The 13196-nt window shown below is 41.6% G+C and overlaps 1 protein-coding gene across 1 annotated transcript in view; it reads left to right on the top strand.

The window, feature by feature from the left end:
• Positions 1-13196, top strand: part of MYO9A (myosin IXA) — a 361511-nt gene that overhangs the window by 112963 nt on the left and 235352 nt on the right. Inside the window, exons 3-4 of the mRNA XM_065412857.1 lie at positions 3307-3369; positions 8158-8257. Of these exons, the coding sequence (XP_065268929.1) occupies positions 3307-3369; positions 8158-8257 (163 nt within the window). The remainder of the gene's footprint in view (positions 1-3306; positions 3370-8157; positions 8258-13196) is intronic.

Here is a 13196-nt window from a genome sequence, read left to right on the forward strand (position 1 = left end):
GACACTGACTCGTGATGCAACCATTGTTACCAGTGCCTCCCTTTTGGTTTGGGGCACTCACATGGTTGATCATATGGCACAAGGTGTCTGGAGTCCAGAATACGTGTCAATTTACCAGAACTCGGGGCGGTCCGTCGAGTCTGTGATGCCTTCCTCCCACTCATCCAATCCAGTCGTGTCCAAATAATGTCGGACAACATGACAATGGTGTTTTATATAAACAAACAGAGGGGAGCAAGATCTCTCCCTTTTTGCATAGAGGCAGTTGCCCTCTGAAGTTGGTGCATCAGCCATCACATAACCCTATCAGCAGCAGGGGTGCAGAACTACCTAGCAGACAGCCTGAGCAGACATTTTGCCATGATTTATGAATAGGAGATTCATAAATTTTGTTTTCAACAATATCTTCGCCCAATGGGGAATGTCTTGTGAGAGAAAAGGAAACTTCCTCTGCTGCTACAGAGCAGCCTTGGTCAAGGTCTCGATGGTAGATGCCTCTCCTAATGTCATGGAAGAATCACCTGGGGTAAGTCTTCCCTCCCATCCCATTAATACTACAAGTTCTATGGAAGAATCACCAAGACAGAGCTCAGGTCATCCTGATTGTACTCAACTGTTCTGGTTTATGGATCTGCTGAAGCTCTCAGTTCACCCACCCATCAACATCCCCACATTACCTGGAAGGTTCAAGCACCTTACTGCGGGCCGCTGCAACTCAGGGCCTGGTATTTGAATGGGCATCAGAAATAGAGCACTTACGTTCTTAAAGGATGCAATCCATCCTTAACCAAAGCAGAAAAGACTCTACGAGAAGCTGCTACTCAGCAAAATGGAAGCATTTCTCCTGTTGGGCTCATCTATTCAACTTGTGTCCAAAATCTGCCAGGATCCCTGCTATTTTAGAATATCTACTTACCCTTAAATCATTGGGTCTTTTGCTCAATTCTCTGAGAGTGCATTTAGCAGCGATCAGCAGTTTCCATCCTCTGGTGGATAACCGTACAATATTCACTCATCCTGTCACAACTAGATTTCTGAAGGGGATTCTCATATACTTTCCATCATTGGTGAAGATTGCGCCTCATTGGGACCTCAAATTTGTTTTATCATTCCTTCTTAACCCCTCCCCATTTAAGCCTGTAACCTTATGCCTTCTGGCCCATTTGTCCATGAAGATGGCCTTTCTAATAGCCACAATGTCAGCTAGAAGAGTCAGTAAGCTCTGAGCACTCATGGCAGACTCACCATATACTACCCTCTATAAAGAAAAGGTCTCATTATGATCCCACCCTAGATTCGTTCCTAAAGTAGTTTGAGTTTCAAATGAGTCAGGTAATCCACCTACCAGTATTTTTTCCGCAGATGAAGAGAAATGGCTGTATTCTCTAGACTTCCGAAGGGCTAAGTCTTTTATCTGGAAAGAACAAAGGATGTTAGTAAGACACCTAAACTATTTCCATAGCAGAGCAATCAAGGGATCAGGCTATATTGGTACAGAGACTTTCAAAACGAATCTTGGGTTGTATTGCCCTTTGTTACCAATTAGCTCATATTCCCTCTCTGGAGTGTGTGTGAGAGCTCATTCCACTAGAGGGCCAACTTCTTCCGCTGCCTCGCTAAGACATGTACTCCTCCTAAAGATACTTAGGGCAGCTACTTGGAGGTCTTTGCATATCTTCATGAGACATTTCACTCTGGTGCAGTCAACAGCAATGGATACAGCTGTGGGGACAGCAGTATTACATTCAGCTATCACTTCTCTGTCCTTGTACCCACCCCATGTCTGACTACTGCTTGTTAATCTCCCATGTGCAGAATACACATTGGGATTATCACTCAAATTAGAAATCGAGATTACTTACCTGTAACTGAAGGTTCTTCGAGGTTTATGGTTCCTATCTGTATTCCACTACCCACCCTCCGCCCGCTCTGCTGGGGATTGTTAGAACTGAGGTAAGAATGGGAAACTGGAAAGATGTCAGTCCGCACCACTGCTTATGCCCTCGGTTCAGAGCATGAGGAGAGCTATGATGTGTGTGCAGGCCAATGGACACTGCCTATGAAAAATTCCGAGCTCAGGTGCATGGTATGGTGCGCATGTGTATCCCGTGTGTGGACTACAGATAGGGACGATACATCTTGAAGAACCTCCAGTTATAGGTGAGTAACCTCCATTTTTAGTAGAATCCAGCTACTGAAAAAGTAGGAGGAAACCTCTCGCTTCCCTTAGAAATTGCACTTCCCTGTCTCTGGTATATTATGTTTCTACACGTAGTTGTAAGCTCCTTGGGTGCCACCCCAAGCACAGTAATAGCATTTGAAAAAAATAATTAGCTGCCTCTGTTCTAGTATAAAATATTGTTTTTCCATGAACCTCACAAAAATGTTTTTATATAATTCCCTAACTCTGAGTATATTTAAAAAAAATATAATAGATGTCTAGAGCCAAGCTTTCAGAACCTGTGCAAAATTTGTCTGTCTTATACCTGCTGTTTGTTTATCAATAATGTTTATTATGGTGGTGCCTAAGAACCACTTAACAATGGGCACCTATTGTGTTAGCCACTGTACAACCACAGTAATATAGCCCTGCCTCAGATTACAATTTCTGATGTTTCTAATTGCATTTACACATGTACATTTGATGCACAAACAACTTGCACACAGTTCTGAAAATCACTGTCCAATATTTGGTTAAAGAACCGCATATGTTTAATTGCCAAAACATGAAGAGCTTGTAAACTTCAGAGGTTTAGTAGCAAGATATTTAGAATCAACAGAAGACTCCTATTCAGCAAAGTACTTGAATATATACTTAGATGTGAATGACTGGAGAGTGACCATAATATAGGAGGGCTTTAAAATGTAGACCTGAACTTGTAATGAAATCTCCATGGGCAGATCACTGCATCCACATGGATTTCATTGCGGGATCAGGACCTAAATCGGCTCTGATCTCAGTTTGGGATGTAGAGGGTTAGTCAGTCAATTTTATTTTGCTGAATTAAGGTTTAATAGGTATCTTAGATTCTTTAGTTTCTGTCAAGGTTTCCCGCTACACTCCCTGCCCATAGGCTAACTCATCAGAGATTTCGTATAGATGTTAGTCCTGGCTTTGTATCAAACTAAAACTCTCAAAAGTCAAAACATAATGTTGGGCTTGTTCTGCCTAGGAAGAAATTTATATAACTAAATAAAACAAGAATGAAATAAAAATGTCTCTTTTCTGTGTAGTAAAAAAAAATTGCAACAAAGTTCTCCATTTAATCTGAACATTGGATGAATGACTAATTTTTTTTCTTCCAGAGCTTATGTTGAAAAGTATTTACTGGAGAAATCCAGGCTAGTCTATCAGGAACACAATGAACGGTAGGAGCCTGTTTTTTACTTACGTGTATCTTTATATTTTTAATGATCTATTTATTCGGTGCATGACAGATAGTTTTAATATCCTATTTTAACCGGACTGTAGGATATCAGTTTCACCATTCTAAGTATGCATTGCTAATCAATTTGCAGGCAAGCTATTTAGAGCTTATCTACACAGTGACATTCAGGAAAGTTTAATTAGTAAAAAGTGAATTAGTTAAACTGCATTAACCCCCTGCGTGAACACTCATTCGGAATTACAATGGCCTTAATTCAGTTTAGCTTCAGTTAAGCTAAGGGCTTGTCTACACTTGAAATTCTACAGTGGCACAGGTGCAATACTGCAGCTGTAATGCTGTAGTATGTAGACACTAATTACAGCAATTGGTGGAGTTTTCCTATTTGTGTAGGACTGGTAATCCACCTCCCCAAGTGGCAGCAGCTAGGTCAACAGGAGAATTCTTTCGTTGACCTAGCCCTATCTACACCGAGGGTTAGGTCAGCTTAACTGTCTTGCTCAGGGGTGTGGATTTTTCACACCCCTGAGTGACGTAGCTGGGTGGACCTAACTTTTGAGTGTAGACATGGCCTAAGCCTGTTTTGTAGTATTTGTTTAATAGCAAATTTCATTTGGGGAGTGAAATATAGAAGGGAGGAAAATCCAGATATCTATTTCATCCTTACAGTCCCTGTCTTATATTTTCCACTGTCTTTGTGACTAATGGATAAATCAGATGTTATACCATGGTTGTTATGTGACTTCTGCATTATTTGTAAACTATTTAAAATTTAATTTTGGGTCAGGGGCTGTCTTTTTGCTCTTTGAGCAGCACCTTGCATAATGGGCTAGGGCTCCATGACTACATGGACTAGGGCTCCAAGGCGCAATGGTGATACTAATAGTGAAAATGATTTATTTTGCCTACTTATGGTCTTTTATTTCCCTATTGCAGACTTCTCTTTTAATTTCAGTGATTAATTATTCCCTCTATTTTAAACAGATTTTCCACTGTCTCATAGTTTATTCCAAAAAACAAATAAAAAACTACAAACCCCACACGACCCTTATTAGGGGGTAGAGAAAGTCAAACTTTATCTTCTATTGATTATGTCAACTACTGTCACTTTCTTCTGTGTTGCTCTTTGAGGGTATGTCTACAGTGCAATAAAACATCCACGGCTGGCCCGTGTCAGCTGAGTTGGACTCCAGGGCTATAAAATTGGTGTGTAGCGGTTCGGGCTCGGACTGGAGCCCTGACTGTGGGACCCTCCCGCCTTGCGGAATCCCAGAGCCGAGCTCCACCTAGCACCCAAATGTTTATACTGCAGTTTTATAGCCCCACAGTCCAACCCTCTTGAGTCTGAGTCAGCTGACCGGGGCCAGCTAAGAGTGTTTTACTGCAGTGTAGACATAACTTGAGACTATTGTTCTTGTACAGTTTTACATTAATTGCTACGTGTCTTTGCTGTAATAGATAAGACCCTCTTGGTGCTAAAATTATCCTATTAAGATAGATGAAGGGGGAAAATAAATCGTTTTGCAATCTGAGTCTCATCCATGTGGAATTGGTACATCCATTATTATAATGCTAATGTACTGCTCTCAAGGTTAAATTGCATGCACACTGAAACTTGAAAAATGTAATCAAGGTTGTTATGAGTTAATCTTTTTTCCCCTCAGAAAAACTTTTGATAACAGACTCCTGAAGTTCAGAATTCTTAATTTTAGAAATACTATTGTGCTGTCAATACTATTCTATTGTGAAGTCATGCTTAAGAAAAAGTAATTGTCATCTTAGCCATTTTAGCTCTTTTAACATTAATAGTGTATTTCAAGCATTTAGGATGTGTTTGATATCAAAGTGAAATAAGAGGATTTCAAATCCCCTTCTGCAGAATCAAAGTGGCAGAGTTCTTGCCCTGTTTACCACTTTGTAAGGAAGATTGTTGACATTTTGGGGTCTAACCTAATGTATTACTATTACACATGTTCCTAAGCTCTTTCATAAATTTATTCTTGGACAATGGGTGTACTAAGTGGGAACAAAGGTTCTAATTCTCTGTTACTCTGCGCTTTGTGCCATCGTTAACATCAGTGTGAAGTGGTGGTCTGATTTAGTAGCTTTTTTTCACTCACTTTATGTTCACTTTGAACTGGTGTAAATGACTACACATGGTGCAAGGCAACAATCAGGCAGAAGGTTTTCCCCTTTCTCCTTCATAGCCTCCTTTCATAAGGGTCATATACCTAGTGAAGTCAGATATCCTGCCCATCCTTTACGTATATCCAAGCATGAAAACATGCCTCATGCAACACATTCTGAAGTTGGTAAAATTCAGCTGCATCCTAATTTCCGGCAGAAGCTGGCTCCACAATCATGGACCCTCCACCAAGAAGGTTCTGCCCTGGGGTGGAGAGATGCTTCCTAAGTGCTCTCTGGCAGTCTCTCCATTAAATGTTGCTGCTGTTGCAAGGTTGAGAGTTTAGAGAGATCTGTTGGATAAGGACCCCCTAAAACCAGTAAAGGGGTGATATCTGGCCACCCAAACTTGCAGTAGTTTCTTGGCCATTACTGCTAACTTGAAGGCCAAGTCCAGGTATAATCCAGAGGACTCCAAGTTTGTTCACTCCCTTGACTAATGGGATGTTGATGCTCTCATTTGATTGGGGTAATTACACATTCTACCAGTTCTGCAAAATGTTTCTGTCTGTCAACCAGATTGGTCTCTGTTTTGCTTGGGTTGAGCGTGCTTTTCTCTCATATCTCTTTCATGCAAGAAATGGGATATCTGGGATACTATACTAATTATACTAAGTGAAAAAGAGGCATAGTGGAGGGGCTCATCAGCATATTAGTGGCATCTTAGCTTATAGTGCTCTTTGACCTCTAGCAATCTCTCATATATATGCTGAACAAAAGCAATGACTGGAATGACATCCTCAGTCTGGTGAAACTCTGCAGCAGAGGATCCTGAAGTTAATGCACAGTTCATACACCAACCCAAGTTCATACTGGCAAGAAAGTCATACCTTCTTGCTGGAATCAAGGCAGAACTTTTAGGTTCCCAAGACTTTCCTGTACATAACAGATGAGCGCTGAAACCACTTAGCTCACTCTCCAAAGACTGAAGACTAAATCTTTCTAAAATAAATTAGAAGTTCTACAGGTCGTCTTGTTGTTCATTTAGAATGCATCTTGTTAGGTCACTCATTTTTGTTCCCAGACCCTTTTCTGGTCTGTAGTAGCCAGTAGAAATCTATGGCTCTGAACTTGGCAAGAGTATATAGATGTCCAGGTTCATCTAGCACTAGACTGTCTTTGGTAGCCAAAAATTATTTGGGGAGGTCTGCAAACAGTTTCCAAGGAATCTTGGACCTTCGTAATTCCTCAGTGGCAGTGCATGGGCAGCAAAAAAAAAAAAAAAGAATGCTTTCTAAGTAAAGTGGGTCATTCTGCTGCCAGAAGCAAGATTGCCAAGAAGGTCCAAAGGGCTACCAGGCTGAAGCACTCAGACCAAACCCAGGACTCATAAGGATGGTGAGGTCATACTGTGAGTGATTGTATTCAGGAGACTGTTTTTCCTAGCCCTGTAACTCTCTTTTGTTTAGTTAAGAGTAAGGCTACATTTATGTCACGGAATCTGACTTCCACAGACCTCTGTGACATTTTCTGCTTCAGCCCCTGGCAGCCAGTGGGGCCCCAACAGGGTTCCAGTGACGTGTGACAGCCTCCTCAGGGGGCCCCCTGCAGGGTTCCAGCAACAGCCCACAGCCTCCTGAGGGGCCCTCCTCAGGGTTCCAGTGACGGGTGATGGCCTCATGGGGGAACCGGGGGCGTGTTGGGCGAGCGGCTGGGGTGTCCTGTTTTCTCTTTGGGAAAGATGGTCACCCTGCAGCTTCCAGCCACCCTGGGCGAAGGGGGGGCCCCCCTGCAGCTTCCAGCCACCATGGTGGCAGCGGAAACCATGGAGCCACAGCAGCAAATGTCACAGACCGGTCACGGCTTCCATGAATTTTTGTTTATTGGACATGACTTGTCCATGACTTTTACTAAGAATAACCATGACAAAAGCTTAGCCTTAGTTAAGAGTAAGGTATGTGTGGATAAGAAATTCCTTAAAGTCTGTATCCTTTGCTTTACCACCGGATTGTCCCAGAAGGGTTTAATTAGAAAACCAGAGCTACTGGATCCAGGTGGGAGGAGGGAGTATAGGGTAGTGAGCAGTGGTGGAGCCTTGGGGGGAAGAAGCTGGCTGGGGGCGGGGCCTTGGGGTGGAGTGCGGGCGGGACCTTGGGGGGGAAGAGGCCAAGTGGTGGCTGGGTCTCGGGACACAGTGAGGGCGGAGTGGAGGGCGGGGCCACAGTCTTGGAGGCGGGCCCTTTCTGAGTGTGGGCCCAGTGCCATTGTAAACCTGGTACTGGACACAGATGTGATTGTTCCACTGCCTGCTTCCAAGGGGGACCTGAGTACAGATTGGGTGTTTGCACACACATTAGCCAATTGTGCATTGAACTGGCCATTTGCACATGCTCTTGGTATTAATGGATGGAATGTTAAAAGTGAGCTAAAGAAGTGAGGTGCCCTAATCTCATTTGAAAGTCAATGAAAATTGGGTACCTAATACCCTTCATGCCTTTGAAAATCACAGTCTCAATTTGTATGCTCAATTGCACGTGCAGCTGCAGTCCCACAACTTTGAAAATCAGGTTCTTAGTGTGAACACAAAAGTATATGTACAATGCTGATATGGATTTTCAAGTTTAACATAATTTTTATTTGTTACCAGGAACTACCATGTATTTTATTACCTTCTGGCAGGAGCAAGTGAGGAAGAAAGATCAGCATTCCATCTTAAACAACCCGAGGAGTATCATTATCTCAATCAGGTGGGAATAAACAGGCAGCTTTGGGGATGTGACAGCATTTTATAAAAGGGGTTGTAGAATGTATTTATCTCTAGAATGATGGACTATTCTTTCCTGATGACATACTTCTTCTCTATTGATTTTACTTAATACTAATAAAGAAAATAAGCCGAGTGGTGAAATTTATTGTCCTTGGCCTTTGCATTCAGGGTTTCATGATGAGAAATTCATCAGTGTTGGCACTTCAGCTATTTGAGAAGGGCAATGATTTTGATGCTATCCGTCATCCTTAAGTGTAGTACAGAAGAATAAAAATATAAGCTATTTACTGAATATAATCTCCTAAGGGAAGTTATTATCATTTACCTTCCATCTGTATGAATGTTGTTGTTAATTAATATCTGTCTTCTACCTAAGTCTGTTCAGATAGAGATGTGTCCGCTTGTTAGCAGTGGGCCTGTAGGATATAACAGCTTGCATGATGATGATATAATTCTGTAGCTTTATGGATTGGCTTCCTGATAGCATGATTTTTGTACTTTAACAATGTAACAAGCCTAATATAAACAAAATGTAGAAACCATCAACCACAAACAAGTGAGAGATTTCTGTGGGACTATTCAGTTAGCATCGCAGAAAATTTATGAAGCTTCGTTGTAGAAATGTTGTGCCCACCGCAACATTTATGTAAGCGGGTCTTTGTTCAGCAAGCTGGCCTCCTTTACAGCAGGTGGGGAGAAGGGGGAAAGTTTACAGGGATGAGCAGGAAGCAGTTGGAGCTAGGTCAGGACAAGGTCAATGCATAGCCCTGTAGAGGTTCTTTTTACCGGGTTTGGGCAGGGTTCTCCTCTGCCATTAATGTACGTTAAGAGGAAAAAGGTATTAGGTCCTGTAAATGTTAAAGGGATTTGGACAGTCACATGTGGAACCCTTTGTGACGGGTTGGACCCCTTGGGAAGCCACCTGATGTGCTGAGATACCACTGCGTCTACCTGTTCTGCCAGCATGGGCCCCCTTTAATCTGTCTTGCTGAGCCAGGCTCTTAAAACTTCCTCTAAAAAACACACACACACACACATCGGGAAGACTCAGCTTAAGGGACTTGCTCCAGCATTCAGATGTCCACCTCTCTTGGAGTGCAGACCCAAAGATATATTATCAAATTTGCCCTCTCCCTCAATGTGGAGAGAGCTGTGCTTCTTGCCCCCCCAGTTAAAAATTACAGAAACTGGGTTTAATAATGAACAAAATAAATTTTATTAACTATAAAAGGCAGATCTTAAGTGGTAAAAGGGGTTACAAACAGAACAAAACAGATTACTAAGTAAATGAAATCAAACATGCAAACTAAGCTAGTTTCACTAAAGAAATTGGTTACAAATAGTATTTCTCACCCTAGATATTGTTGCAGGCAGTTTGCAAAGTTGCTGTGGTTCAAAGTTCCAGTTATATTCCTTTTCAGACTGGACCCCTGTCTCAGTCTGGACTCCCCCCTTGCCTTCCCTTTTGCAGTCTTTCTTCTTGGGCAGATAGGTCGTGGAGAAGAGGAGTCCTGTTTGCCTTCCTCCCCACCCTTAAATAGGATTTACATAAGGCGGGAATCCTTGGTTTCTCAAACTTGACCCCCCCTTCCCTTACAGTGGAAAGTTACAAGAAGTCCCAGGTAATGTTTTATTATCAGGTGACAAGACCACCTGACTCTCTAGGATTATGGCGTCCATGAGTCAGTGGCAGTATGGAGTGTCCGCAGGAAGGCCAAACTTTTCACAATCCATTGTCCTTGCTGATGGACCATCTACCTTGTTTAGCTTTTCCATAGTTGGACCTGAAGTGTTAGCAGTGGACATCACCCAAAGTAGCATAGTTGAAATACAGATACATAGTCAATATTCCTAACTTCAGATACAGAAATGATTATCCAATTTGTGTGCCTGTATCACATTCAGTAAATTATAACCTTTCCAATGATATCTCACATGAGCCATCTTGCATAAAGTATATCTGTTATTTCATATTCATATCATAAGCATGTTTTCATAAAGAATATGGAATGACACATCACACCCTTGCTTGTCAGTGGTTAATTATCCTTTCATTTCATGAAGTTGAAATCACATGCAATATAAAACTAAAAAATAAAACGCACAATTATTTCAAATTTGGTGACAATATATACCTCCAGACCAGTGGCACCGCCATGGGCACCCGCATGGCCCCACAATATGCCAACATTTTTATGGCTGACCTGGAACAACGCTTCCTCAGCTCTCGTCCACTCATGCCCCTTCTCTACCTACACTACATTGATGACATCTTCATCATCTGGACCCATGGGAAGGAGACTCTGGAAGAATTCCACCACGATTTCAACAGCTTCCACCCTACCATCAACCTCAGCCTGGACCAATCTACACGGGAGGTCCACTTCCTAGACACCACAGTACAAATAAGTGATGGTCACGTTAACACCACCCTATACTGAAAACCCACCGACCGCTACGCCTACCTTCATGCCTCCAGCTTCCACCCCGGACACACCACACGATCCATCGTCTACAGCCAAGCACTGAGGTACAACCACATCTGCTCCAACCCCTCAGACAGAGACCAACACCTACAAGATCTTCACCAAGCATTCTCAAAACTACGATATCCGCACAAGGAAATAAGGAAACAAATCAACAGAGCCAGACGTGTACCCAGAAGCCTCCTGCTACAAAACAAGCCCAAGAAAGAAACCAACAGAACTCCACTGGCTATCACCTACAGTCCTCAGCTTAAACCTCTCCAACGCATCATCAGTGATCTACAACCCATCCTGGACAATGATCACTCGCTTTCACAGACCTTGGGAGGCAGGCCAGTCCTCGCCCGCAGACAACCCGCCAACCTTAAGCATATTCTCACCAGCAACCACACATCGCACCATAACAACTCTAACTCAGGAACCAATCCATGCAACAAACCTCGATGCCAACTCTGCCCACATATCTACACCAGCAACACCATCACAGGACCTAACCAGATCAGCTACAACATCACCGGTTCATTCACCTGCACGTCCACCAATGTATTATATGCCATCATGTGCCAGCAATGCCCCTCTGCTATGTACATTGGTCAAACTGGACAGTCACTACATAAAAGGATAAATGGACACAAGTCAGATATCAAGAATGGCAATATACAAAAACTTGTAGGAGAACACTTCAACCTCCCTGGCCACACAATAGCAGATGTAAAGGTAGCCATCTTACAGCAAAAAAACTTCAGGACCAGACTCCAAAGAGAAACTGCTGAGCTTCAGTTCATTTGCAAATTTGACACCATCAGATCAGGATTAAACAAAGACTGTGAATGGCTATCCAACTACAGAAGCAGTTTCTCCTCCCTTGGTGTTCACACCTCAGCTGCTAGCAGAGGACCTCAACCTCCCTGATTGAACTAACCTCGTTATCTCCAGACTGATTCTTGCCTGCATATTTATACCTGCCTCTGGAAATTTCCATTACATGCGTCTGACGAAGTGGGTATTCACCCACGAAAGCTTATGCTCCAATACATCTGTTAGTCTTAAAGGTGCCACAGGACTCTCTGTTGCTTTTTACAGATCCAGACTAACACAGCTACCCCTCAGATACTAAAAAATAAAGAATCCCTAGTTACGTTATATGTGGATTTTTAAAATTAAATGCCTGTTTTACTTTGGAATGATAGATCTGAGAACAGTTTAGTATATATTTAAAAGAAATTTTTTTTCATTGGCTAGCAGTAAATAATTTGCTATTCTTAGATTACAAGTTAAAGCTTCAATTGTGTAAACACAGTTCATTGCAAATAACTTTTTAATCTTTCTTAAAATTGTGAAAGGTTGACACCTTAAGAGGGCTAAAGTCCTCAGAAAGTAAGAACTTTTAAAGTCCTTTAAAGCAGTATATTAAAGCCAGAATACAATGTAGTAATAATGATTGCCACCCACATTTAATGACATTAAGAATTTTACACAAGCTAGTGACCTAATAGAGTTTAAGGCTTTTGCTCTTAAACACTGTGTAAGTATTGGAGAGGTTTGAGAACATACTGTGTTCTTTATGTAACATCTGTTGTGTAATTCTGAAGCATGGCAGGGGCAAGATAATTTTCAAATGAATTTTTTGTTTTGTTGTTTCATAATCTTAATTTTGTTTTAAAAACAGCTATTTTTATTACATTTCCTTTATTTTTTCAAGGTTGTAAAACCGAGGTCAACAGTATGTAAAAAACAACAATAAAGTAGTATAATGTACTAGGTAAGGAGAGGGCTGACATGTTTTAGATTAAAACATTGGTTTTTGTCTAAATCATGGTCTGTTGAAGATGGTTGGAGGTGCATAGAATTTCTATGTGCTCCTCAGTGGATCTTCAAAGCAGATTCTGGATTTAGCTGAGGATCACGATGACAGTTTTAAGTTTTTGACATGATTACTGTATTGTATCTGGGCCTATTTGTTAGAGAAAGAGAGCTTTATCCATGTGGACCTACACAAATTGGCTTATTTAGAAGTGTTAAGTGTGTCATTTCATGCCAGCACCTTCCATTAGTGCAGTAACAACATCCTTCCCATCGCCTACATCCAGTGGGGACAATGAAAGATAAGGAAGAAGAGGAAATGGAAACATGAAAAGGCAAAAATATTAAATCACCTTTGAACATTCTCATACTAATTAAATGGATTTGATTTGTTACAGGTGCCTTAGAAATACATAAAATAGAGAGAGATTAGAGAGGGATAAGAAGAGATAAAGGGGGGATGGTCAGTTACTGTTCATTGAAAAGATGAAAAAATTAGGGAACAAAGTAAAACTTTTTTCTTTCCATTTTCACTAAGCCTCTGATCCACGTTTAGGTGTACAAAACAAAATTGTATTTTATATTGAGAGTGAGAATTAAAGCATCTATTGTTTAAACCCCTCCAGTTTT

The sequence above is a fragment of the Emys orbicularis genome, chromosome 10 (assembly GCF_028017835.1).
Source record: "Emys orbicularis isolate rEmyOrb1 chromosome 10, rEmyOrb1.hap1, whole genome shotgun sequence".
In the NCBI taxonomy this organism is placed as follows: domain Eukaryota; kingdom Metazoa; phylum Chordata; order Testudines; family Emydidae; genus Emys; species Emys orbicularis.